The 23,449-nt window shown below is 35.4% G+C and overlaps 1 protein-coding gene across 2 annotated transcripts in view; it reads left to right on the top strand.

The window, feature by feature from the left end:
- The window catches only part of LOC118933556 (cytochrome P450 20A1), an 87,195-nt gene that overhangs the window by 4,698 nt on the left and 59,048 nt on the right, over positions 1 to 23,449 (top strand). For both annotated transcript variants that reach the window (XR_008998203.1, XM_036927978.2), the window contains exons 2-4: positions 1,600 to 1,649; positions 2,225 to 2,391; positions 5,507 to 5,649. Coding sequence is in view for 1 of the 2 variants with exons in the window: in XM_036927978.2 (XP_036783873.2) it covers positions 1,600 to 1,649; positions 2,225 to 2,391; positions 5,507 to 5,649 (360 nt within the window). In the remaining variant the exon portion in view is untranslated. The remainder of the gene's footprint in view (positions 1 to 1,599; positions 1,650 to 2,224; positions 2,392 to 5,506; positions 5,650 to 23,449) is intronic.

Below are 23,449 nucleotides of genomic sequence, written 5' to 3'. Positions count from 1 at the left end.
CTATGTTGTCTAAGGGATCTGTATAACAACTTTTTACAAAGTGTCAAAGTCTTGTGTCTTATCCTGTCTTTCTGATTACCGAGTACAAATCTGATTTCTTTTTGTAGGAATCCTCTGCTGACCTCTCAACCATATTGATTCATCACTGCTCCAAAAGCTTAACACTTTGAAAAAATTGGTTGAGTTGTTCACACTGTTGTCTCCTTTCCCATTCTCTTTGTTTCCTCCGTTTTTATTTCTTCACCTTCATTTTAGTGGGATTTCAGGAAGAAGAGATAATAGTTGAATGTTATCAGTCTACTATGTTTAAAGAGAAATCCAGAAGTTTATTTCAGTCAATAATATCAAAATATAAGAAAGGATATTCTATGTCACTGACTTTCTTTTTCTAATTACAGAGTTTCTTCCATGCCTTTTCTCACTATAACATTAAACTTGAGAAGTTTCCATTGTTGATGACACTGTAGGACAAAATTATACACTGTAGATTTCATTATCATCAGTTAATGTAGGTTACATGCACTATTGCTAAATTTCTTGTAGTATTTAGTAGAAACTGTAAAATTATTTGGTTAGTACCATTCAACCTAGTATTCCTCTTTTGGCATACATACCCCTAAGGAGGAAAAAAGTAAAGTTGTACAGAGATTTCATAGTACTACTTATAATAATAAAAAAGAGCAATAGAAAAGAAATAGCCCAGATTTTTTACAGCAGTATAATAGCAAAATGATTAAGCAATTCCAGCTACATGGTAGATCACAGTTTAGCCTTTAAATGTTTAAATAAATAAATAAATATTCGTTTATTTATATAATGTTAAGTAGAAAAAAAGGTCAGAATGCCAAATTGACTAACTCCGATTAGTACTTGTCAAAATCATTGACAAAATTCAAAATTAATTCTTGAGTTGGATATTTTATGTTATTTTTCTGTAATATTTAGTTTATTTAAAAATTAGTTTATAAAGTCTTATTAAGAAAGTAACATGCTTGTTGTAAAATTAAAAAATAACACTACCCCAAAACAGCAACCATAAACTCATTACAAAATTGTAAAGACTTTAAAATTCCTCAGACTTTTCCCAGTTCATTCCTCAGAGATTGTCATTTTAACAATTTTCAATTATTTTGATTATTTCTATACTAGACAACTCATTGACTGTATGATCCTGATAACAATGACTGCATTAAAGCAAAAGATGAATATTATTGTATTTTCGTAAATTTATTGACTAGACAGAGAACTATTTTAGGAACGAATTTGTTGTAAGCATGACAATTTTTTTTTAAGCCAAGCCAGATGGGACTGTATTTAGTCTCAGAGCAAAGAAAAGTGTACTTGATTATGTATTAATTAATGTAGAATGGGTGTTAAATTCTTTAAACACCTTAGTTGACACAGAGGAAGAATATTAAGATAATTCTTTTTAATACAAAGAACTCAGTTTTTACATTTTAATATGGAAATAATTCCTGAGATTCAACCAAATTGGAAAGCCATAGTTGAAGGTGCTGCAGACATCTTGGCAAAATACATCTGACTGATGTGATATATGATAATTTATTGTACTAAACCATTTAAAAACTTTTCCTTAAGGCTTCCAGACAAGCTGCAGGAATTCCAGGGATTACTCCCACTGAAGAAAAGTGAGTATTTTTTTTGAATAAAATAGTGTCATCTCTTAATTTTTGGTGTCAAAACTAAACCATATTTTTGCATTACTCAACTTATTTAATACATTTGTTTACTCTAAATTTATGTCTGGGCATACAACGTAAACTTTGGTTAGAACAGAAAGAAGGACTGTATAAATCAAAAACCTCAAATGTGTTGAAAATAGAAAAACAGGATTAAGATGGAAAGAAGGAAAATATTGCCATAGCTGATCTGATGATTTAAGTCTGCTTATGATGATGTCCATTGCTCTCTGAGAATGAAGTACAAAAATTAAGTAGTTTTTCCAGTGTCTTAAGTCAGATGTTCCTTGCATAGCTTGCTTCTGTGGTAAAAATTCTCAAAATATTATTAGACAAACCCAGGTCTAAATAGAACTATAGAAAGAGAGAGGTCAAATGTAATTGAGGTTTGTATTTTGCAGTAATTTGAATTTCATGTTCTTTGGCTCTCATCTGTTGACACAGTTAATTCAGAATCAACTATTGTTTTTCTGATTCTTCCAAGTTGGATTGATCATTTTATCAAAAAATTACTCTTTTCTCAGAGATGGTAATCTTCCAGATATTGTGAACAGTGGAAGTTTGCACGAGTTCCTGGTTAATTTGCATGAGAGATATGGGCCTGTGGTCTCCTTCTGGTTTGGCAGGCGCCTTGTGGTTAGTTTGGGTACTGTTGATGTATTGAAGCAGCATATCAACCCCAACAAGACTTGTAAGTTTAATTTTCTTTCTCATTAGCTGGTTCTTATCTCTGAGAATAAATGTCTATAAATGAAGACCCACACATTGTTCTTGGGTAGAAATAGCTAACATTTATTGAATGCTTTATATAGTGTGCCAGGCATTGTATTGAAATCTTTATATTTCTTACCTTATTTAAGGTTCAGTATTGTAAAATGATTATTTTTTTCCTTCAGTTGATAGGTATATACAATAAAATCCCCGTATAAATTCTAACAGGAATTTTTTCAGAATCCAAAAAAGTTCCAGGGAACTATCTGGAAGAGTAAAGGTACATAAACAACTAGGAAACATCTAGAAAAGAATATTAATGAGGGGAATACTTATACTATCAGGTAGAACAGTATATTATAAAGCTAGATTAATTTTTAAAATCTTGTACTGTGATAGGACTAGACTGATGATTTAGGGTAGATAGTCCAATAGACATACTAAGTATATATGATAGAGCATTTTATGGTATAGGGGTAAGGTAATGAACAGTTTTGGGAAAACTGACTTGCTACTTAGGAAACTAAATCTCAATCTTTGGCTTACTCATATCAAAATAAATTCCAAGTGATTAAAATTTGGAGTCATAAAAGTAAAAAAAAAAAAAGGTAAATATTAAATGCTTTGAAGGGGATGTTGATAAGCCTTTTCTTACCATGACATGAGATCTATGAGCCATCAAGCACAAAATGGATAACTCTGTCTACATAAAAAAAATTTCGGTGCAATAAAAAATACCTTGAAAAGGGATGAGAAAGAAAAAGGTAGGAAAATGTTTTCCACACATTACCATGCATACATAATGTGTAGTAGTTTATTACTACATTTCTGTGAAACAAAAAGGTACCATAAAAGTTTACAAGAGAAATGGAGAAACTATTTACTACCCATATATGTAAAGTATATAAAAATAAGAAAATGAAAATAAAATTCAATTGTTGAAAAATGAGCAAAAACAAGGTAATTAAGAAAGAAGAAATGCAAATGAAAATATTTCAACCTCACCAAAAATAATCAGTAGGATGCAAATAAAAATGAGGGTTTTTTTTTTCCCAGCTGACTAGAAGAAAAAAAAATATTGGCAGAACTCATTTGATGAAGGAATAGAGAAACATGGAGTATAAATGTTTTACATTTTTGTAAAAATGTTTATAGATACTTTGGAGAGAAGGTTGATACTGATTTTGACTTAGCAATAATATCTTAAGGAATCTGTTATAAATTGATAATCACATGTATGAGAAAATGCATATTAGTATTATGTACAATAAGAATTTGAAGCAAACTTAAAACTTAAAGTCACTGTCTAAATTAAAAGAATATATTTAGGCCTTTCTATGGCAGATTCATCTTACTTTGTCAAATACTTGCATGGCAGTAACTATATTCCAAACACTCTTATAAGTCCTTTACAAATAACAACTCATTTAATCCTCAGAACAACCTTATGAAGTAGGTATTATGATTATCCCCATTTTATAGAAAAGAAAACTGAGGTAAAGAGAGGCTAAATCACTTGCTCAAGGTCACACAATTAATCAATTAGTGATGGAGTTGTGACTTGAAGCTGTACAGTCTGGCCTGAGTCTGTGTTCTTAGCACTAAGTTTCCTACAATGTGGAAGGATGGCTGTGTTAAGAAATACAATGAGTAAAACCAGACATGGTCTCTGCTCCTATGGTGTTTATGGTCTAGTTGGGGAGTGAACGAAGCATGTAAACATTATTCAGATGATTGCACTCGTAAACTGAGAGAAGTGCTCTGAAAGAAAGGACTGTAATTCTTCAAGAAATCTGACAGCTTTTCTGTGTAATGAGATTTAGATGAATTTTTTTTCTCTGTATTTTACTGTGCTGTTTTTTAGATTTACACAGACAATTAATTTTTGTGTGTATGATAATAATATAGCCGGTAAAGAAACACTTAAAAAATGGAGGAGAAAAGAAATTTTTGAACTCAGCTAAATAGTTTTACCTTATAATACCTGATAGTTACACATGAATATCAATTTTGCTTTAAAATCAGTGTAATGAGCTTTTTTTAAAAGATGAAAGATATGTTCGTCATGTAGGTAGAAAATTTATGTGATTAATGGTTTATTTAAAGTGGAACCAGTCAGGATATTGTATTTTGTCATTTTTTTATTGCCTCTTGAGCTGTTCATATTTAGGAAAGACACTGAAAGTGAGACAGGGACCATGAGCTTAGACAGAATAGGGTGAGGGCCTCTGGAAAAAGCAAGGCAGGTTATTTACAGTCAGAGCAATGTAACTACATGCAAGGAACCCCCCCTACCAAAGCATTAAGCTCTAGAGTCATTCTTCAGTGAGATCAGTTAATATTCCCCAGATAAAGAAGAGTAGCACATGTTTTTATTAGGCTAATCATTGTAATCATGTGTAATATTCACTTTACCATGCTAAAAGGCCCAGGACTTTGTGCTGTCTTTCCTCCTTCAGACCTGATGAGGTGATTTGCAAAGTGGGCAACTAATTTAGCATGCAAGCCCAGCCATAAACAACATGGTAAAAGGCAGGAAGGATTCCACCTTAAAGATAAGATTGCATTTTAATATCCAGGAAGTTAAGAAGTAAGATTCTTAGCAAACAATACCTCAGTCCACCTTGGGGAATTGGGCAGGCGGCCTTGTTTGATAAGCTCCCAGACCAAGACACCTTATCCCAGGGAGAAATCAGAGCAGGAAGTTCCTTGTGTTGATTCTAAATATTCAGGGACCACTTAAGTCCACACCCCTAAGCCTTTATCCAGTTCCCCCAAATCCTCAACTGCTTAAAAAACCACTAGATAACGCACAGCTACAGGCTCTCTTGTCCCCTCCTGGCGTGAGCCAGGAGCTCTGTCCTCTCAATGTATCTCTAAATAAAAGCTTCTCCCTGGCTCTCCTACCTTGGGTGTTTGCTAAGTTTGTTCTTTGACTCTGCAAACAAGAACCCCAGCATCAAAGGGGCTGTGAAAAAAGCTGCCATGCTCCCAAGTTAAAATCCTATACCTTCCTGATCTCTTTGTTCTTTTGCTAGAGGTTTTTCTTTTGAGGGATTACTTTGACTTAGAAAGGTTTAATTTGTCTGTTTCAGCGGACCCTTTTGAAACCATGCTCAAGTCATTATTAAGGTATCAGTCTGGTGTTGGGAATGTGAGTGAAAACTACATGAGGAAAAAATTGTGTGAAAATGGTGTGACTAATTCTCTGCAGAGCAATTTTACTCTCCTGCTAAAGGTAAGGTGATAAGTAGTTTTGGCCTGGGTTCTGTAATACAGATAATAGTATAGTTGACATTTGAATAACATGGGGCTGGGTGCCAAACCCCTGTGCAATGGAACATCCATGTATAACTTTTGACTCCCGTGATACTTAACTTCTAATAGCCTACTGTTGATTAGAAGCCTTACTAATAATATAATAGTTGGTTAACACATATTTTGTATGTTTATATATATTTTGTATTTTGTTTTTTATTTTGGTATCATTAATATATAATTACATGAACAACATTGTGATTACTAGATTACCCCCATTATCAAATCCCCCCCACATGCCCCATTACACTCACTGTCCATCAGCATAGTAAGATGCTATAGAATCACTATTTGCCTTCTCTGTGCTATACTGCCTTCCCCATGCCACCCCGCTACATTATGTGTGCTAATCGTAATGCCCATTGTTCCCCTTCTCCCTCCTTTCCCACCCACCCCTCCAGTCCCTTTCCCTTTGGCAACTGTTAGTCCATTCTTGGGTTCTGTGAGTCTGCTTCTCTTTTGTTTGTTTAGTTTTTTCTTTGTTCTCATGCTCCACAGATGAGTGAAATCATTTGATACTTGTCTTTCTCTGCCTTATTTCACTGAGCATAATACCCTCTAGCTCCATCCATGTTGTTGCAAATGGTAGGATTTGTTTTCTTCTTATGGCTGAATAATACTACATTGTGTATATGTACCATTTCTTCTTTATCCATTCTACGGATTATCTACAGTTATCTACTGATGAACACTTAGGTTGCTTCCATTTCTTGGCTATTGTAAATAGTGCTGTGATTAACATAGGGGTGCATATGTCTTTTTCAAACTGGGAAACTGCATTCCTCGGGTAAATTCCGAGGAGTGGAATTCCTGAGTCAAATGGTATTTTTAAGTTTTTTGAGGAACCTCTGTACTGCTTTCCACTTTGAACTAGTTTACATTCCCACCAACAGTGTAGGAGGGTTTCCCTTTCTCCACATCCTCGCCAGCATTTGTTATTCCTATTCTTTTCTGTGTCGGCCATCCTAACTGGCGTGAGGTGATATCTCATTGTGGTTTTAATTTGCATTTCCCTGATAATTAACGATGTGTAGTATCTTTTCATGTTCCTGTTGGCCATCTGAATTTCTTTGGAGAATTGTCTGTTCATATCTTCTGCCCATTTTTTAATAGGGTTATTTGCTTTTTGGGTGTGAGGCATATGAGTTCTTTATATATTTGGGATGTTAACCCCTTGTCAGATATGTCATTTACAAATATATTCTCCCATACTGTAGGATGCCTTTTTGTTCTGCTGATACTGTCCTTTGCTGTACGGAAGCTTTTTAGCATGATGTTGTCCCATTTGTTCATTTTTTATTTTGTTTCCCTTGCCCAAGGAGATGCATTCAGGAAAAAGTTGCTCACGTTTATATTCAAGAGATTTTTGCCTATGTTTTCTTCTAAGAGTTTTATGGTTTCATGACTTACATTCAAGTCTTTGATCCATTTTGAGTTTACTTTTGTGTATGGGGTTAGACAGTAATCTAGTTTCGTTCTCTTATATGTAGCTGTCCAGTTTTGCCAACACTAGCTGTTGAAGAGGCTGTCATTTCCCCATTGTATATCCATAGCTCCTTTATCATATATTAATTGACCATATATGCTTGGGTTTATAACTGGGATCTCTGTTCTGTTCCATTGGTCTATGGGTCTGTTCTTGTGCCAGTACCAAATTGTCTAGGTTACTGTGGCTTTGTAGTAGAGCTTGAAGTTGGGAAGCGAGATTCCCCCCTGCTTTATTCTTCCTTTTCAGGATTGCTTTGGCTATTATGGGTCTTTTGTGGTTCCATATGAATTTTAGAACTATTTTCTCTAGTTTGTTGAGGAATGCTGTTGGTATTTTGATAGGGATTGCATTGAATCTGTAGATTGCTTTAGGCAGGGTGGCCATTTTGACAATATTCTTCCTATATTTTGTATTTTTATCATATAGTGAACTAGAGAAAAGAAAATGTTTTTCAACTGTCACACGTCTCCAAAAAATTTTCCAAAATATATTTCCAGTATAAGTGGACCCGCACTGTTGAAACCTGTGTCATTCATGGGTCAGCTGTTAATTTTTAGACTCTAGCTGTGTGTCTTTATTTTTCTTTTTACTTTTTTAAAAATTTTGCAATCATTAATCTACAATTACATGAAGAACATTATGTTTACTAGGCACTCCCCTACACCAAGTACCCCCGAAAAAATCCATTACAGTCACTGTCCATCAGCATAGTAAGATGTTGTAGAATCACTACTTGTCTTCTCTGTGTTGCACAGCCCTCCCCTTTCCCTCACCCACCACATTATACATGCTAATCATAATACCCCGTTTCTTCTTCCCCGCCCTTATCCTTCCCTACTCTCCCATTCTCCCCAGTCTCTTTCCCTTTGGTAACTGTTAGTCCATTCTTTTCTTTTTTTTTTTTTTCAATTTTATTTCGGTATCATTAATGTACAATTACATGAAGAACATTATGTTTACTACATTCCCCCCTTCATCAAGTCCCCCCCACATACCCATTCACAGTCACTGTCTATCAACATAGTAAGATGCTGTAGAATCATTACTTGTCTTCTCTGTGTTGCACAGCCCTCCTCGTGCCTCCCCCACACTATACATTTTAATCGTAATGCCCCCTTTCTTTTTTACCGCCCTTATCCCCCCCTTCCCACCTGTTCTCCCCAGTCCCTTTCCCTTTGGTAACTATTAGTCCATTCTTGGGTTCTGTGCTTCTGCTGTGGTTTTGTTCCTTCAGTTTTCTTTTGTTTTTATACTCCACATATGAGTGAAATCATTTGGTACTTGTCCTTCTCCACCTGGCTTATTTCACTGAGCATCATACCCTCTAGCTCCATCCATGTTGTTGCAAATGGTAGGATCTGTTTTTTTCTTAAAGCTGAGTAATATTCCATTGTGTATATGTTCCACATCTTCTTTATCCATTCATCTACTGATGGACATTTAGGTTGCTTCCATATCTTGGCTATTGTAAATAGTGCAGTGATAAACATAGGGGTGCATCTGTCTTTTTCAAACTGGAGTGTTGCATCCTTAGGGTAAATTCTTAGAAGTGGAATTCCTGGGTCAAATGATCAGTCTATTTTGAGCATTTTGAGGAACCTCCATACTGCTTTCCACAATGGTTGAACTCATTTACATTCCCACCAGCAGTTTAGGAGGGTTCCCCTTTCTCCACAACCTCGCCAACATTTGTTGTTGTTTGTCTTTTGGACGGTGGCGATCCTTACTGGTGTGAGGTGATATCTCGTGGTTTTAATTTGCATTTCCCTGATAATAGTGGTGTGGAGCATCTTTTAATGTGTCTTTTGGCCATCTGAATTTCTTCTTTGGAGAACCATCTATTCAGCTCCTCTGCCCATTTTTTAATTGGATTATTTGCTTTTTGTTTGTTGGGGTGCGTGAGCTCTTTATATGTTTTGGATGTCAAGCCTTTATTGGATCTGTCATTTACGAATATATTCTCCCATAATGTAGGATACCTTTTTGTTCTATTGATGGTGTCCTTTGCTGTACAGAAGCTTTTCAGCTTGATATAGTCCCACTTGTTCATTTTTGCTTTTGTTTCCCTTGCCTGGGGAGATATGTTCATGAAGAAGTCTCTAATGTTTATGTCCAAGAGATTTTTGCCTATGTTTTTCTCTAAGAGTTTTATGGTTTCATGACTTACATTCAGGTCTTTGAATCATTTTGAATTTACTTTTGTGTATGGTGTTAGACAGTGATCCAGTTTCATTCTCTTACATGTAGCTGTCCGGTTTTGCCAGCACCATCTGTTGAATAGACTGTCATTTCCCCATTGTATGTCTGTGGCTCCTTTATCGACTATTAATTGACCATGTATGTTTAGGTTAATGTCTGGAGTCTCTAATCTGTTCCACTGGTCTGTGGCTCTGTTCTTGTGCCAGTACCAAATTGTCTTGATTACTATGGCTTTGTGGTGGAGCTTGAAGTTGGGGAGTGAGACCCCCCCTCGCTTTATTCTTCTTTCTCAGGATTGCTTTGGCTATTCGGGGACTTTGGTGTTTCCATATGAATTTTTGAACTATTTGTTCCAGTTCGTTGAAGAATGTTGTTGGTAATTTGATAGGGATTGCATCAAATCTGTATATTGCTTTGGGTAGGATGGCCATTTTGACTATATTAATTCTTCGTAGCCAAGCATGGGATGAGTTTCCATTTGTTAGGGTCCTCTTTAATTTCTCTTAAGAGTGTCTTACAGTTTTCAGGGTATAGGTCTTTCACTTCATCGGTTAGGTTTATTTCTAGGTATTTTATTCTTTTTGATGCAATTGTGAATGGAATTGTTTTCCTGATTTCTCTTCCTACTGGGTCATTGTTAGTGTATAGGAAAGCCACAGATTTCTGTGTGTTAATTTTGTATCCTGCAACTTTGCTGTATTCCGATATCAGTTCTAGTAGTTTTGGAGTGGAGTCCTTAGGGTTTTTTATGTACAATATCATGTCATCTGCAAATAGTGACAGTTTAACTTCTTCTTTACCAATCTGGATTCCTTGTATTTCTTTGTTTTGTCTGATTGCCGTGGCTAGGACCTCCAGTACTATGTTAAATAACAGTGGGGAGAGTGGGCATCCCTGTCTTGTTCCCGATCTCAGAGGAAAAGCTTTCAGCTTCTTGCTGTTCAGTATGATGTTGGCTGTGGGTTTATCATATATGGCCTTTATTATGTTGAGGTACTTGCCCTCTATACCCATTTTGCTGAGAGTTTTTATCATAAATGTATGTTGAATTTTATAGAATGATTTTTCAGCATCTATGGAGATGATCATGTGGTTTTATCTTTGTTTTTGTTGATGTGGTAGATGATGCTGATGGATTTTTTAATGTTGTACCATCCTTGCATCCCTGGGATGAATTCCACTTGGTTGTGGTGTATGATCCTTTTGATATATTTTTGAATTTGGTTTGCTAATATTTTATTGAGTATTTTTGCATCTATGTTCATCAGGGATATTGGTCTATAATTTTCTTTTTTGGTGGCGTGTTTGCCTGGTTTTGGTATTAGGGTGATTTTGGCTTCATAGAATGGTTTGTTTAGATTTTGTGTTTCTTCCTTGGTCAGTCTTGGAAGGTTGTAGTTTTCTAGGAAGTTGTCCATTTCTTCTAGGTTTTCCAGCTTCTTAGCATATAGGTTTTCGTAGTAGTCTCTAATAATTCTTTGTATTTCTGTTGGGTCCATTGTGATGTTTCCTTTCTCATTTCTGATTCTGTTGATGTGTATTGATTCTCTTTTTCTCTTAATAAGTCTAGCTAGAGGCTTGTCTATTTTGTTTATTTTCTCAAAGAACCAGCTCTTGGTTTCATTGATTTTTTTTTCTATTTTATTCTTCTCAATTTTGTTTATTTCTTCTCTGATCTTTATTATGTCCTTCCTTCTGCTGACTTTAGGCCTCATTTGTTCTTCTTTTTCCAATTTTGGTAATTGTGACGTTAGACTATTCATTTGGGATTGTTCTTCCTTCTTTAAATATGCCTGGATTGCTATATACTTTCCTCTTAAGACTGCTTTCACTGCATCCCACAGAAGTTGGGGCTTTGTGTTGTTGTTGTCATTTATTCCCATTTATTGCTGGATCTCCATTTTAATTTGGTCATTGATCCATTGACTTTTTAGGAGCGTGTTGTTGAGCCTCCATGTGTTTGTGAGCCTTTTTGCTTTCTTTGTACAATTTATTTCTAGTTTTATACCTTCATGGTCTGAAAAGTTGGCTGGTAGGATTTCAATCTTTTTGAATTTACTGAGGCTCTTTTTGTGGCCTAGTATGTGGTCTGTTCTGGAGAATGTTCCATGTGCACTTGAGAAGAATGTGTATCCTGTTGCTTTTGGGTGTAGAGTTCTATAGATGTCTATTAGGTCCATCTGTTCTAGTGTGTTGTTCAGTGCCTCTGTGTCTTTACTTATTTTCTGTCTGGTGGATCTGTCCTTTGGAGTGAATGGTGTGTTGACATCTCTTAAAATGAATACATTGCGTTCTATTTCCTCCTTTCGTTCTGTTAGTATTTTTTTCATATATGCTGGTGCTCCTGTGTTGGGTGCATATATATTTATAATGTTTATATCCTCTTGTTGAACTGAGCCCTTTATCATTATGTAATGTCCTTCTTTATCTCTTGTTACTTTCTTTGTTTTGAAGTCTATTTTGTCTGATACTAGTACTGCAACACCTGCTTTTTTCTCCCTGTTGTTTGCATGGAATATCTTTTTCCATCCCTTGACTTTTAGTCTGTTCATGTCAATGGGTTTGAGGTGAGTTTCTTGTAAGCAGCATATAGATGGGTCTTGTTTTTTTATCCATTCAGTGACTCTATGTCTTTTGATTGGTGCATTCAGTCCATTTACATTTAGGGTGATTATCGATAGGTATGTACTTATTGCCATTTCAGGCTTTAGATTCGTGGTTACCAAAGCTTCCAGGTTACTCTCCTTACTATCTAAGAGTCTAACTTAACTTACTTAGTATGCTGTTACAAACACAATCTAGGTTCTTTTCTATTTCTCCTCCTTTTTCTTCCTCCTTCATTCTTTATATATTAGATATCAAATTCTGTACCCTTTGTCTATCCCTTGATTGACTGTGGGGATAGTCAATTTAATTTTGCATTTGCCTCGCAATCAGCTGCTCCACACTGCCTACCATGGTTTTATTACCTCTGGTGACAGCTATCCAACCGTAGGAGCACTTCCATGTATAGCAGTCCCTCCAAAATAGACTGCAGAGATGGTTTGAGGGAGGTAAATTCTCTCAGCTTTTGCTTATCTGGAAATTGTTTAATCCCTCCTTCAAATTTAAATGATAATCTTGCCGGATAAAGTAATGTTGGTTCCAGGCCCTTCTGCTTCATGGCATTAAATACATCATGCCACTCCCTTCTGGCCCATAAGGTTTCTGCTGAGAAGTCTGATGTTAGCCTGATGGGCTTTCCTTTGTATGTGATCTTATTTCTGCCTCTGGCTGCTTTTAACAGTCTGTCCTTATCCTTGATCTTTCCCATTTTAATTACTGTGTGTCTTGGTGTTGTCATCCTTGGGTCCTTTGTGTTCGGACATCTGTGCACCTCTATGGCCTGAGAGACTATCTCCTTCCCCAGTTTGGGGACGTTTTCAGCAACTACCTCCTCAAAGACACTTTCTATCCCTTTCTCTCTCTCTTCTTCTTCTGGTATCCCTATAATGCAAATATTGTTCTGCTTGGATTGGTCCCACAGTTCTCTCAATATTCTTTCATTTTTAGAGATCCTTTTTTCTCTCTGCCTCAGCTTCTTTGTAATCCTCTTCTCTAGTTTCTATTTCATTTATTGCCTCCTCCACCATATCCAACCTGCTTTTAATACCCTCCATCATGTTCTTCAATGATTGGATCTCCAACCTGAATTCATTCCTGAGTTCTTGGATGTCTTTCCGTACCTCCATTAAAATGTTGATGGTTTTTATTTTGAACTCCCTTTCAGGAAGAGTCACGAGGTCCATATCATTTAAATCTTTCTCGGGAGTTGTATTAATAATTTTACTCTAGACAAGGTTCCTTTGTCATTTCATGTTTGTATATGTCGCCCTCTAGTTTCCAGAAGCTCTGTTGTGGAGCTGCTCAGCCCCTGACGCAATGTCGGGGGTCGCAGGGGAGCCGTACTGGTGCCTGGGGGGAGGAAAGAGCTGTTCCCTGCGTTCTGGCTCCTGTGCCTTTCTCCACTGCCTGAGCCAGTGGGCCAGTCACACAGGTATTTTTTTGTGCCAGATCAACCGGATATGGATCCCTGTTTTCCACAAGCAGCCGGAATCCCAGTCTCCCCAGGAATTCTGCCTGTATTAAGTTTCCAACCCGGTAATCATGGAAGTCTCATAAAAGCACGATGAAATGTAGGTTTGTGCTCCCAGAGCAGATCTCCGGAGCTAGGTATTCAGTAGTCCCAAGCCTTGCACTCCCTTCCTGCTCCGTTTCTCTTCCTCTCGCCAGTGAGGTAGGGTGGGGGAAGGGCTTGGGTACCATGGAGCCACAGCTCTGGTATGTTTCCCCGTTCGGTGAGGTCTACTCTTTTCTCCAGGTGTGTGCAGTCTGGCGCCGTCCCCTTTCCTGTTGCTCTTCCAGGATTTGTTGCACCAATTAAAATTTCTAATTGTATCTGGTTTTAGGAGGAAGCCTCTGTCTCTCCTCTCACGCCGCCATCTCTGTTTTTCTTTTCTTACCTGATTTTTTTTCTTTCTGAAATTCTAAAGTGCAACAAAAACAAAACAAAAATCTTAACACCTAGATTCCCTGTGTAAGGTGAAATGATAGGAGTGGAGAGAACCTGAAGAAATTTTCTGTATCAATAGAGTTGTCCTTTGTTTTCAGGCCAGTCTCTAAACCAGTGTTTCCCAAAACATGGTCTCAACTTACTTGAAACAGTCTCTTGTGTTAAAAATGCAGATTGCTGGGCCTTTTCTTAGACTTGAATTACTGGGATGACCTGACATTTTTAAAAAATTAAATTTAATTGTTTTATAAGTGAGAGATTTATTTAAATCAAAAAGTTACACTTTCAGAGAGGGGGAGTGTGCGCTACCTCAGAGAAGAGCCGCCTTCAAGGTTTTAGGGTCTCGGGTTTTATAGGTGGTTGAGGATTGTCAAAGGGCTAGGGTTATGGACTTGTTAAGTGGTCCCTGAATATTTATCCTTGATGGGTCATTACATCTTTTTTTGATTAGTTTTCCAGGTAAATCTGCAAAATTAACATAAGAAATTACTGCTGATTTCTTCCCGGATCAATTAAGAACATTTTCTCTGCACTCCAGGGTGGGCCGAGTTATTATTTGTTTGCTAAATGGTACATTAAGAATCCTACTTCTTAACTTCCTGGATTTTTTTAAAATTCAATTTTGGCTTTAAGGTGGGATCTCCTTGTGGGATGACCTGACATTTTTAAGGAGCTTCACAAATGATTGGCAAAGTTTGAGAACAACACTAATCCATATAATTTCTTTTTTGTCCTTAGAGATCCTTAGCTGAGCTCTGTCTTCTACCTGGCAGTTCTTTGTCTCTGTAGGACTGTTCCAAACCTTCACACTTGTTTTAGTATTTCTTGTCCTACCCAAACCCTTTGCTTGCTGTAGATGTCCTTGCCTCTTGCTTTGCTGAGACTATAAAGCCCCTTAGCTGTGAACTCCCTCCATATCCTGTTCCCCCAACAATCCACCCTTCTCAGTTCTTTGTTCTTTGTTCTCATTTTAAATCTTAAAGAAAGAATTCTTCCTTCTGTGCAAAGCAAATTCATCCATATGTGTCTTTAAAAATAATGTAATTTATAAAAGGAATACCTGGTTGCTGTAGAAAACATGGAAAATCTAACTTTAAAGAAATCATCCACAATTTTACTCTAGATAATAAGATTGAGATCATACTGTATATACAATTTTATATACTTTTTCACTTTTAAACATATCATAAACATTTTCCCATGTCATTTAAATTCCCCAACAATAACTAAAATTATGCTTACTTTTATCTGATAGTCATTTTACAAAGTATAGAAAAACTTAGAAAAATTGTAAGGAAAAAAATAAACATTTTTATTGCTGTCTAGTAGCCAATGTTAACCAGGTTTAACATTTTAATCTTGCTATCATTCCAGTTTTTTCTGTGCACAATAGAATTTTAATCAGCATCACATTATATGGATAATTTTAAATTTTCCGTTTTTTATTTATCATTATATTAAAAGCATTTTTATAACACCAAGTGTTTGTTGATAATTGTATTTGAAAATAGTCTCTAATATCAATCTTACCTTCTAAATATCTTTCCAATTAGTCTACTTCTCTCTACTATTGCTGTCACCATCCTGATTTAAGTAAGTTTCATCATAGCTGGATTGTTTGTTTCTCTACCTTCTGTCTGTTTCCTACTTTCTGCAGGGATTCTTTAACTTTTTTTTATGACATATACCCCCTGCAGTTTTGGCGATATCTGTGGACTCCTTCTCAGAATAACATTTTAAAATTTGTAACTACAAAATAATCCAATATAACTATCAAAATACTATTTTTTAAAAACTTGATACTGTAATATATGTGCTTCATTATTAGTGCATTAAATAATAAGATTTATCAATGCTTCTAAAAACAACTGTGATTTTAAAGTAATGATGTTATGAGGGACAAAAACCATTATTTTGTGAATTTACAATAAGTATAATATGATGTGAACATTTTTGAAATTGTACTGGTGATAAAGTCGAAGGGCCTATGTTCACAAAGGAAATGCTAAACTTTATTTAGAGGTTAGTAAAAAATAAAGATTACCCCCTGTCCATGTTCATGGACTCTTGGATTCTATGCCCAGATCCTTTGCTATCTGTGGACTCAAGGTTTAGAACCCCTGAGAACAGATCCTTTCAAAATGCAATTCGTATTTTATCACTCCTTTGATCAAAAACCTATACTGGCTTCCCTTTGGTAATGAGACAAACTCAGAATCTTTAATATAGTCTTAAAGACCATGTGTGATTTAGCCTGCCTACTTTTTCAGCCTCATTTCTCACATTCTCATTTGTGCTTATACTTTGGCCACACTGGTTTTCTTTTACTTACAAAGCTTGTTCTCTCCTATCTCAAAACTTCTGTATGTGTTCTTCCCATTGTTTCTTGGATTGTCTTTCCTAACCATCCACACACCTAGTTAACAAATGTTCATTCTTCAGCTCTTAGTTTAAATATCATTCCCCAGGAAGCCATCTCTGACCATTCCACTATCCTGAGGTAGGTTCTGTCTTTAGATGCTGTCATAACACTATATATTTATCCTTCTCAATACTTCCCATTTGTAAGTACATTTTGGGTAATTCTTTGAATGTCTGTCTCCTAAATTGTATGCTTAATGAAGGGAGAGACTCTTATTTTGATTGTTACTGTATACTTGACTCTCAGTGTAGAATAGGCCCCCAGTAAATGTTTAAATCAGTGAATAAATACTGACCAACTTAAAAGTTCTTCAGTGATTATCTTCTCTCTTATTTCTGGGTCCATTCTTGCTATTTTCTCCCCAGAAACATTTTCCCTACCTTGACAGGCTAACTCCTGCTCCAGTCTCCAGGTTAGTTATATACTCTTTCTCAAGCACTCTCTCTAAGCTACCATAAAAACCTGGATATAGTTGATTTTCTCATCTCTATCCCTTCTTGGGTTGTGTTTTTTCTTTGCCTTTTCCCTAATATGTGTACTTTACACAAAATTATTAATTTTGTTGTATGCTTAATGTTGCTCTTTGGGGAATAGCATTATTGTGTAGAGCAAAGACTAAGGTTGGGCAAGAGGCTTTCAGTCTTTTGTCATTTAGTATCTGCATGATTGCTTTGTGTTTTACTTGGCCTTTTTGAGCTCTTAACTCTTCAACTTAAATTGAACATAATAACATCCATATTACAAATTTATTATGAGAATTATATGATACAGTAATGTAAAATACCTACCACAGGTCTTAAAACACAGTAACTACTCAAGAAATACCTTTCTTTCCCCTTTGCTTGAGAAGTAGATTTTCCTGCCATTTCTTTTCTGCTTTTTCCTCCTCAATATTCTTGGTCTCTGAACTTTTCTCCTTGCTTATATTTCTCCTGCCTCTCAGAAACTACTTCCTTTTCAATATTTCCAACTTGGGTAAGGCATTCCCTCTTCCATTCAGGGTTCTTATAGTTGATGTGCCTATATATGTCTCATTTGTGGGTTATATAGAAGTCCTTCCTATTCTATAGAGATTCAACCCACAATTACTCACAGGTGCACAACAAACATACCCTGCTTACTCTTGCATTATATAGAGTAAATAATTTAAAAAATCACGGCAAATCTAAACCCCTTTTCTCATCACCAAACTTTAACTGTTATCGAATTAAACTCAATTTACCACTACTTAATCCCCTGTCTTCTCTCTGGATTACTTTAAAGCAAGTTCCAGGCATTATACTAATGTGAACATGCTTTTAAGGGACTATTTAGTATATAATAGCCATTTGGTCAATTTTATTTTCATTTACAGAATTCTCCTTTATACTTTTGTTCATTCCTAGTAAAATGTTCTAATTGTACATTATGAGCACTTTTATAACTTTTTTGAATTATAAAATACCTGATAGTTCTTAAGAGCTATTGACTCTTATCCTATAGTGTCCGTTTTTAAAAAATTACGTTTGGTAGATGCTTACTGCCATTTTTTCCTTATCGAAGTCCTGTTTGAAACTCCTACTTTCCATCCAAGATTGGCTTGCTGGCCTGCTGAATTTATCAGAAGCATTAATTAATACATTGGCTCCTGTCTAAAGACAGACTGAACAGGGCCTTTAGCCATGGCTGGTTGCTCATTAGTCCCTTTCCTTTCCAGTTCCATTTATAAGTGATAGCCATTATCAGTTAGATATACTTGGCTCTCAGGGTAGAATAGGTCCCCAGTAAATATTTAAATCAGTGAATGAATACTGATTCCTCACGAGGCTTGTTTACTAAATTCCCACCCTCTCATTGTTATCATTCCTGTTTCATATATCCAGGCTCTGTACTGGCCATGCTTGCATCATGTTCTCTGGATCTCTCAGGCTGCCTGCTTGGGTTGTCGTGGCTGTTCCTATCACCCTTCATTGTCCTCCCTGGAAGCAGTTATGTTGTCTCTGCCTAAGCATTCAACAGTCAGAATCTTCCTTTCTATTCTGTTTAAACATCTAATTTGTCAGTTTTTTAAAAATTGTATATCTCCAGGGAATTTTGCCCATTTCTCTTTTCTTTGTTTTAAGTGATGATAGAAATACCTTTTTATTTTCAGTAATATTTATTATTAAAAGGCTTAATTCTTCTCTGTTTCAAGCTAAGCAATTCTAGCATCTTTAATCTTTTATCACATGCTCTATATCTCAAATTTTCAATATTTTTTGATGTTCTATATGCCATCTTTTTCTTCTACCTGATAAAAGGCAAATCAAAGTGGACAATCATCACCCAATTTTCACGTTTCTTGCCAGCATACTTTCAAGCTATGGTTCACACACCAGGATATGTGAGAAATGTGTTTCAGGTTTATGTTATCTGCCCTATAATATAAGCCAGTTATTTAGTATTTAGCATAAGTCAGAAATACCAATTAAATATTTAATCAGCAAGAATATGATTGAAGAGTGCTGCTGTCAGAGCATCTCCCTCCTACCAATGGTTTTCGTTAAGACAATAGAACTATTTACTAGAGTTATCATCCCAAAATAAGTTGTATGCTTCATATTGACACAGTAAACCTTTTTTTTTTTTTTTTTTCTGTTTTTGGTGTAGATTTTAGTTCTGTGTTCTGACTCTTCTCTAATCCTCTCAAACCTCATCCTGTGATTTCTGGCTCCTTTCTGCCCTGACCATCTCTGCTCCAAGCCTGTGTGTAAACCTCCACTTTAATTCTGTCAGTGCAACATCTCTTTTCTGTGTCCTTCAACCCCATAGTCTCCTAAACTTAGGGCTAAATTCTTATTTAATAGGTATGCCTGGATTTTAGAATTTATGACTATTGTTCAGATTCATCAAAATTGACAGCTTAGTAATAATATTCATAGCCAACATTTTTGAGTTCACTGTTTTAATAGCTTGTATAAACTCATTTAATCCTCTGAAGAACTTCATAGATAGGTGTTGTTGTTTCCCTCTTGTTACAGATGAAAAAACTGAAGCACAGGGTGGTTAAGTAACTTGTCCAAGATCATACAGCTATTAAATAGTAGGACTAGGATTTGATCCCAGGCCATTTGGCACATTGCTTCTCTATAGCTTGGTTCTACTACCCTGGGATGTAGTTTTGCCTGGCTAGTTTTTTTCTCTCTCTTTTTAAAAAAAAACTTTTATGAGTGCTATAGTCACAATATTCTAATATGAGGTTGAATTAAAAAATCATTTGCTTCTCTGAAATTCTAATAATTTCATAATTACTGAATAATTACCTGAAGACTTTTTTAAAAAGCAAAGGATGTATTCTTTCTGAATAACTGATATGTATTCCAAAATCTTATCTGTTGAATTGTAAGTCTACCCCAGGTAGACTTTTATCTCAAATTTTATTTTTTCTGTGATATAACTTTATATTGGTTGAAATTAGCACAGTATTCAAATGACTTCACTCATTTGTGGAGTCTAAAAACAAAGCAAAACTGAAGGAACAAAATAGCAGCGGACACACAGACTCCAAGAAGGGACTAGTGGTTACCAAAAGGGAGGGGTTGGGAGGGAGAAGGGGATTAAGGGGCACTATGATTCGCAGTCACAATATAGGTAGGTCATGGGGAAAGCAGTACAGCATGGAGAAGACAAGTAATGACTCTATAGCATCTTACTACTCTGATGGGCAATAGAGGGGGTGAGGACTTGACAATATGGGTGAATGTTGAAACCACAGTGTTGTTTATGTGAAAACATCATAAGATTGTATATCAATGATACTTTAATAAAAAAAATTAGCATGGTATTATAATGTGAATGTTCTGAAGAACTCTAAGTTATATCATATCCTTATTCAGGATACATAGTAAGATTAATAGCATACATTTGTTGGGTCTTTACAGTTTATATATCATATATATGGGATTTATATATTATATAAATGTAGCTGGTAAAAGAATATTCCAGTGTAGACACATTCCTGTTATTTGATCACTGGGTAATTCTTTTATATAAATGTCCATCTGTCTGTCACACCACAAAATTTGAAGGCACATTCAGAAAGGAGACTTAGGAATGAAAGCATTTATTATAGGTTTGGATATTTCTACCACTAATGAAATGATAGTTGAACTTACTATCAAATGAAGCTCCTTAACAGGTTGTTAGAATTCCTACCTAATACTAATCTGTCAAGATTCACAAACTGAAAGATTCACGTAAAATCCTCTAGTAGTTGTACTATATATGTGTGCCTAGAAAAGTCCTGTGTGAATCATTTATAATATTTGCATTATTTTGTAGAGTACTGTGCTAAAGAAGTGGATTAAGCCATGAGCCAATCACAGCACAGTTATGTGGCACAAGTGACAGGATTGATAACAAAATTATTATGGTTGTAGCTTAAAAAAAAAAAAAAGACTTTACCAGCTGAGGCTGGCAGCATTTAATCTGTCAGTTGAATAATCAGCGGTGGTCTGGTACTGTGAGGAGATAGTCACAGTAAAATTGTGTTATAGTAAAAAATGTTACTGATAAGTAACATATTGTCCTAGTAGGTTTTTAAGATATTTGGGTCCCAAATTTGATGTTCAGAAATTCAGAAATACCATTCATAGCTTTTTTTAATGTGTAATGTCTCACAGAAGAAAGGTCACCAGAGAAGTGTTTGACTATCACTCAGAATTAAAGAAGATATAGCCTGAATTTCCCTTAAAAACCAGCTATGTACAAAAGCTTGCATGTCATTAAGAAAAAAATATAAGCCCCAATAGAAAAATGGCTTAAAGTAAGCATGAAGTACATTGAAGAAAATATGTAAATGGATTTATATATTTGGAATTTTTCCAAGGCCTACCCATAGTTAGCAACAAAATAAGCCAATGAAAGCAATGTTGAGATACTAGACTGGCAGAGATTTTTCCAAATCATAACACCTAGTGCTGTCAAATGTGTGGGAATGGGCACTTTGATATGGCTGGTAAGAGTAAATTGATATATGGCTTCCTGCAGGGCAGCATGGCAGTATATATCAAAAGCTTAAAAAATGCCTACTTCTAAACTCAGCAATTTCATATCTAAGGAAGCCAAATGGAAATAGATGTGTGTACAGAGATGGCTATTGAAGCATTGTTTATTGTAGCAGAAATTGGAAAACACTTAAATATCCAGTAGTAGAGAATTTTCAGATGATAGTAAATCTATATAATGCATTTGAATGAAAACATTAAGAAAAATGGCAAAGGTATTTATTTATTGACATAGGGAGATGATCTTAAGATGGTGTATTAGTTTTCTAGGGTTGGCATAACAAAGTACCACAAACTTGATGGCTTAAACAATGAAATGTATTGTCTCACAATTCTGGAGGCTGGAAATCCAAGATCAAGGTGTCAGCAAGGTTGATTTCTTCTGTGGGATGGAAGGGAGAATCACCCAGTCTCCGGTGGTTTGCTGACAATCTTTGGTGTTCCTTGGCTTGTAGATTTACCAACCCTATCTCTGCCTTAATGTTTATAAGGAAGTCTCCCTGTGTGTGTTTCTTAGTGTCCAAATTTAGCCTTTTCATAAGGACACAGTCATATTGGAATAAGGCCCACTCTAATGTGTTCCTCTTAAGCTGATCATCTGCAAGGACCCTTATTTCCAAATAAGTCACATTCACAGGTACTGGGAGTTAAGTCTTTAAGATCTTTTTGGGAGCCACAATTCTACCCATAACAAATGGTAGTGAAAAAAATCAGCATATATGACAGTTTGTATAGTATTATTACATTTTCCAACATGTATCTATATACACATATGTATGTGCATATAGATACATGGAAAACATAAAAAGCTATAAAAATGTTAATTAGAATTTATCTCTGTCAGGGTTGAATTTAGGGTGATTTAAATCCATTTCCATATTTTCATTTATTATTTAATTTTCTTTTACATTGACCTGTATTGGTATACAATTCAAAAAAACAATGAACTACTCAACTATCAGTGATAGTCTGAATATTCATTGAATTTTCATTAAGAACAAAGCTTATTAATAATCCATTGAATAATTAAACCCAAAATTCAATAATTTATATTCTCTAAGAAAAAAAGACTTTTTATTTGTGGACATTTTAGGACTATGCATTTAGTTTCCTTTATTCTTCTGGAAGCTGCTAGTAGGCAGAAGTTGATTTGGGAAGAATTATTTTCCCTGCTGTTACTGTATTGTGCAGTATTTTTCATCAGTTTTTTTTTTTAGAAAAACCATATTCTTTATAAAAATCCAAATCTTAGAAAGTGAAAGATCTAATGTTCAGTGACTACATATACAGTTGTGATGCACACATCAGTGGTAAGAATCAAATAGTTAATGAGATATGTAATGAGAACTTTTGAGAGACTTCTTACTCTTTAGCAGAAATATAACTTATTTGAAGTAGAGACAGGACATTTTGAAAAAGAGAATTGGTAAATTCACTAACTATTTATTGAGTACCTGAGATTTGCTGGATACTGTACTAGGTACTAGAATTACCAGTATAGAAAGCTGCCCTCAAGAAGGTTTATGTCTGATGGTTATCTATTGGGTGTTTAACCAAATATAATAGTGACACTAATTAAAAGCATTCCTTTTGATAAATGTTGGAACCAGTCTCAAACTCTGAGTTTCTGACAGCAAATTTTTTCCCACTTTATATTTCCTTTCGTTTCTATATCTATATACATCCTGACCTTTAATCTTAAAACACCTATTTTTGAAGTTCATTAGTCGTCTGGTTTTTATTTTCTTCTTATCCAGCATGAACATGGCTGGTTATTCTGAGGATGTATTTACTTACCCTCCTTACTTACGTAGAGGCATAGTGGTTGAGAGCTTGGGCTCTTCTTTTCACTGCATAGATTGGAATAGGAATTCTGTGATTTTTGTTGTGTAGTCTTGAGCATGTTACTTTTTTTCTGTGTCACATTTCCTCATTTGTCAAATGAGGGTAACAACAGTTACTTGTCTCATAGTATTAAGGATTAAATGAATTGATACACTTGTAGGTGCTTCTGAACAGTTTTTCAGAGTGGTT

The sequence above is a fragment of the Manis pentadactyla genome, chromosome 6 (assembly GCF_030020395.1).
Source record: "Manis pentadactyla isolate mManPen7 chromosome 6, mManPen7.hap1, whole genome shotgun sequence".
In the NCBI taxonomy this organism is placed as follows: Eukaryota; Metazoa; Chordata; class Mammalia; order Pholidota; family Manidae; genus Manis; species Manis pentadactyla.
This window is presented reverse-complemented; position numbering and strand designations above follow the sequence as displayed.